General features: G+C 40.6%; 1 protein-coding gene across 7 annotated transcripts in view; it reads left to right on the top strand.

Moving 5' to 3' along the window:
* Positions 1–5474, top strand: part of LOC137645645 (very low-density lipoprotein receptor-like) — a 616779-nt gene that overhangs the window by 544187 nt on the left and 67118 nt on the right. For 4 of the 7 annotated variants that reach the window (XM_068378470.1, XM_068378469.1, XM_068378468.1 and 1 more), the window contains exons 2-3: positions 95–214; positions 3895–4023. In XM_068378470.1, the coding sequence (XP_068234571.1) occupies positions 95–214; positions 3895–4023 (249 nt within the window). The remainder of the gene's footprint in view (positions 1–94; positions 215–3894; positions 4024–5474) is intronic. The other 3 variants (XM_068378473.1, XM_068378472.1, XM_068378471.1) reach the window with 1 other exon arrangement.

The raw sequence follows: 5474 nt of genomic DNA, 5'->3' as shown, positions 1-5474 counted from the left end.
GTACAGCAAAAAAAAAAAAAAAAGTATCACCAGTTTTTCTGTATACTGTACATTTAAATCCTTACATCAACATATCTTCTTCTTCTCTCCACAGAGAGGAAATGCAAAGAGAATGAGTTTCGGTGTGGAAACGGCAAATGCATCCCGCACCGATGGCAGTGCGATGGGGAGTCAGACTGCGATGACACGTCCGACGAAGACCCACAACATTGCGGTAAGGAAATGACCTTCAGAAGGCTCTTTTTCACCCTGTTTCACCCTTTTTCACCCCTTTTCACGTCACTTTGAAGACCCGCAACATTGCGGTAAGGAGTAGACCTCCCGAAGACCCCTTGTCCACCCTGTTTTACCCTTTTCACCCCTTTTCACTTTGTAGACCCACAACATTGCGGTAAGGAATTGACCTCCTGAAGGTCTTTTTTTCACCATTTTTCATCCCTTTTCACTTTCAATTTGAATACCCACAACATTGCAGTAAGGAATACCCTCCTGAAGGCCTTTTTCACCCTGTTTCACCCCTTTTTTTACTTTCACTGTAAAGACCCACAACCCCACAACATTGCAGTAAGGAGTAGACCTCCCGAAGGCCACTTTTTCACCATTTTTCATCCCTTTTCACTTTCAATTTGAATACCCACAACATTGCAGTAAGGAATACCCTCCTGAAGGCCTTTTTCACCCTGTTTCACCCCTTTTTTTACTTTCACTGTAAAGACCCACAACATTGCAGTAAGGAGTAGACCTCCCGAAGGCCCCTTTTTCACAATTTTTGAGCCCTTTTCAATTTCACTTTGAAGACCCACAGCATTGCGGTAAAGAATAGACCTCCCAAAGGCCCTTTTCACCCTTTTTCAACCATTTTCACTTTCACTTTGAAGACCCTCAACAGTACGCTAAGGAATAGACCTCCTAAAGGCCTTTTTTCACCCTTTTTAACCCTTTATCACCCCTATTCACTTTCACTTTGAAGACCCACAACATTACAGTAAGGAATAGACCTCCTGAAGACCCTTTTCACCCTTTTTCAGCCGTTTTCACTTTCACGACCCACAACATTGCAGTAAAAAATAGATCTCCTGAAGGTAATTTTCACCCTTTTTTCACTCCCCTTTTCGCCCTTTTCACTTTCACTTTGAAGACCCACAACATTGTGGTAAGGAATAGACCTCCCGAAAGCCCCTTTTCATCCTTTTTCAGCCCTTTTCACTCTCACTTTGAAGACCCACAAGATTGCGGTAAGGAGTAGGCCTCTCGAAGGCCCCTTTTCACTCTTTTTCACCCCTTTTCACATTCACTTTGAAGACCTACAACTATGCGGTAAGGAGTAGACTTCCCGAAGGCATTTTTTCACCCTTTTTCAGTCCTTTTCACTATCACTTTGAATACCCACAACATTGCAGTATGGAATAGACCTCCCGTCCCGAAGGCCTTTTTTCACCCTGTTTCACCCCTTTTTCAGCCCTTTTTTTACTTGCAATTTGAATACACACAACATTGCAGTAAGGAGTAGACCTCCCGAAGGCCCCTTTCCACCTTTTCTCACCCCTTTTCACATTCAATTTGAAGACCCACAACAATGCAGTAAGGAGTAGACCTCCTGAAGGCCTTTTTCACCCAGTTTCACCCCTTTTCACATTCACTTTGAAGACCCACAACATAGTCAGAAGGAATAGACCTTCCAAAGGCTTATTTTCACTCCTTTTCACCCCTTTTCACATTCACTTTGAAGACCTACAACATTGCGGTAAGGAGTAGACCTCCCGAAAGCCTTTTTCACCCTGTTCACCCTTTTTCACCCCTTTTCACGTTCACTCTGAAGATCCACAACATTGTGGGTAGGGATGGGACTTCCGAAGGCCCTTTTTCACTCCTTTTCAGCCCTTTTCGCGTTCACTTTGAAGACCCACAACGTTGCGATAAGGAGTAGACTTCCCGAAGGCCCTTTTTCACCCCCCTTTTCATCCCCTTTCGACCCCTTTGCACTTTCACTTTAATCCATTGCAAAGCTGGAATCAATGTGCCTCCTCTTCTCTAACCATTGAGACCCTTTGCCGAACTTCTTTAGAGTGCCTCCAAGCAGACTGTTCGAGCCTCCCCTCCACTTGGATCTATTGCAAAGCTGTATTGATATAAGCCCGGTTGGATCATTACCTTCCATCTGCAAAGAGCAGTTTATTTACATTTGGGTTATTTTCATTCATTATTTCCTCTTGATTAGGTTATAATTTGAACGGCTATTTTATCAGTTTTTTTTTTTTCTTCCTCAAATCGATCTAATATTTGTTTACTATATTGCCCTGTGTTTATATTTATTACTACATGTTATATTTATTACAATACGATATTTTATTGCATGGGAAATTATAAGTTTTATTTTAAATAAGTTATGTACTTTACCTTAAAAAGTATATTTTAGAAGGTATTTTACCATGAAGAAATATATTTTAGGCAGACTATTCCTATTAATTCTGTTATGATTATGTTCATGCTTTTTAATGAATTTTGTTTTCTAATTGAATGTTATTTCCCCCCCCCCCAGTAAAACTATCACCTGTAATTTTTTTTAAACTGTATGCCGATATTGCTGCTGTCTTGTTTTGATGCTTTGATAAAATACACCCTTTGAAGAGCTTGCCATTTGAAAGTTTTTTTCATGATGGCTTAGGCTATTTCGTACCGTTTGCATGTTCAACGATGAATATGTTTTCATATTTTCATGAATGATATCAAGTAATAGAAAAGAATCCCTTTCCTAAGATTCCCTTCTTCTATTCACACTCACAAAAAAAGAAAAAATTTAAAAGGTCTTTTATTTGATGCTACTTGTTTGTTTGTGTATGCATGCGTAAAATGTTTTCCATTACAGTTAGTAAACCTATTGAAAATGCTGTTTGTTTGTGTATACATGCGTAATTTTATTCCTATTACAGTTGGTAAACCTAATGTAAATGCAATTCGTGTATACATGCGTAAAATTCTTTCATTGCAGTTAGTTTGTTTGTGTATACATGAGTTAAAAATTTCCACTACAGTTAGTAAACCTAGTAAAAATGCACTTTCTCTGGAAAATAAACTATTGGCATTCAAACATGCTTAAGTTCTTTCTGTTCCATGGTAATTCTTCTGCTTTTTCATCAAATGCTTTTACAACAGATCATCAAATTTCCATGAAATAAGTGGCTTTTATCATCCTATGTTGCTTTAAAATACTTGAAATAAGTAGGCTCGTAACCCCGTCTTACGTGGCTTTGGAATACTTGTCTCATCTCTTAGTAAAATTTTCGTCATCAAAGTAGAATGCTTTTCCCATGTTATCCTGGTATTTCATTGCTGTGTAATTATTCCTTGATGAAGTGGTACCACAACAGTATGGTGGTAACGATGTCAATGGCTGATATATATACATTTTTAGAGTGAAAAGATGGTGAAGTTCACCAGGCAGGGACGTTTCAATTTGACATGCTAAAGCTATTTCATGGGAGAAAGTTAAAAATGTCATAATCTATAAATAGAATATAAGTTTCTCGCTACAGAGATATTTTCAAAGAGCATTAGAACTTAGATTAGTTAAGAGGTAATAAATAGTATAATGTATACTTAATGGGAGAGAGTCATGGAGAATTAACTGGCAGTTGAATGGTAAAAAAAAAAAAAAAATAAATAAATTGTAACAAACAGGTAGCATCACTGACCTTGTGAAGAACCCCCCCCCCCTTAATTTATATCTCAGATGTAATCCATTTTTATGTTGCCGTGTGGTTTCTTTGATATACTGACTTGTGTTTTCTTTTGGTATCCCTTGTTACCCTTCATACCTCTCCTCACCCTTTTTATCCTTGCTTCTCCTACCCATCACACATCCAATTCCTGGCTTTTCCTTTTCCCTCTCTTCAGCTTTAAACAAGTGCAAATCGGACGTCCGCGACCAGTGGCAGTGTGCCAGCGGGGAGTGCATCCCTCTCAACTGGTACTGTGACGATGAACCGGACTGTGGTGATGGTTCCGATGAGGTTAATTGTACCTGTAAGTCATCTGTTCAATCCTCCTCACTCCTAACTCCTCCTCCAAACCCACACCACCCTCTTAACATAAACAGTCTTCCTTAGTGCCTCCTTTTCGTGGGCTATGACTGATAGTCTAAGAGCCCCCGTTCGGGGATACTGTCCGGGTAATCTGTGTTTGTGTTTGTAAGTCATCTGTTCAATCCTCCTCACTCCTAACTCATCCTCAAAACCCCCACCGCCCTCCTAACACAAACAATTCTTCCTCCGTGCCTCTTTTTTGTGGGCTGTGACTGATAGTCTAAGAACTCCCATCCTGAGATACTGTCGGGCAGTCTGTGTGTATGTGTGTGTGTGTGTGTGTGACGATGAGGTTAATTGTATCTGTAAGTGTACCCTGACACTTGCACGACTTTTTGCCACGAATTTGTCGTGGCAAGTCGTGACATTTTTTGGCACGAACTGGAAGATAAAAAAAAAAAAAAAAAAAAAAAACTACCTCAAAATCACAGCTGGCCTGTCCACATTGACACGAACTGGCACGACGAGTTCACGCATAGTTTGCGCACTTCCCGCATCTCCCGACGAGTTCACGAACAGTTCGCGCATGGTTCACGACCCGGTCACGAAATTTTGTTGTGACCAAAATTTTGAACATTTCAAAATTCTCGTCACGACATGCCACGATGTCACGACGGGTTTACGAACACTTCACGCCAGTTCACAACGAGTTCACGACTCGAGTCATGACAATGCGTGCCACAAATTTATGTAAGTGTCAGCCTGGCTTTAGTCATCTGTTCAATCCTCCTCACTCCTAACTCATCCTCCAAACCCCCACCCCCCCTCATAACACAAACACTTCTTCCTCCGTGCCTCTTTTTTGTGGGCTGTGACTGATACTCTAAGAACCCCCATCCTGAGATACTGTCGGGCAGTATGTGTCTGTGTGTGTGACGATGAGGTTAATTGTATCTGTAAGTCATCTGTTCAATCCTCCTCACTCCTAACTCATCCTCCAAACCCCCATCCCCTCTTAACACAAGCAATTCTTCCTCTGCCCTTCTCCTAACATAACCTTCCTCTTATGTAAAGCTCTCTCGTTTGGTTTGTATTATAGATGTCATTAACGTCACTCTCCTCCTCGAGGGGTATCTGGAAAGGAATACTCTTCAGGGAGATGGAGGATGGTGCGAGTGTTAACCTGATCCGCTTTATATCGCCGTAGTGACTGAATCTGACCCAGGATGTCATTGTCGAAATCTAAGATACTTGGATTTACTTTTAGAATTTATATCCTTGACACGAACCAGGATTCAACTGCTAGATGCAAACGTGAAATGGCTTAGAGAGGAATAGAACTAACAGCTTAATACTGCTCTCTTTTTTTATGCTGTCTATAGATATTGCAATAACCCTCTTGTAGACAAGTGCCTGTTTTATAATCGTTCAGTTGTCTCATCTTATCTGGAT

The sequence above is a fragment of the Palaemon carinicauda genome, chromosome 8 (genome assembly GCF_036898095.1).
Source record: "Palaemon carinicauda isolate YSFRI2023 chromosome 8, ASM3689809v2, whole genome shotgun sequence".
Taxonomy (NCBI): Eukaryota; Metazoa; Arthropoda; class Malacostraca; order Decapoda; family Palaemonidae; genus Palaemon; species Palaemon carinicauda.
This window is presented reverse-complemented; position numbering and strand designations above follow the sequence as displayed.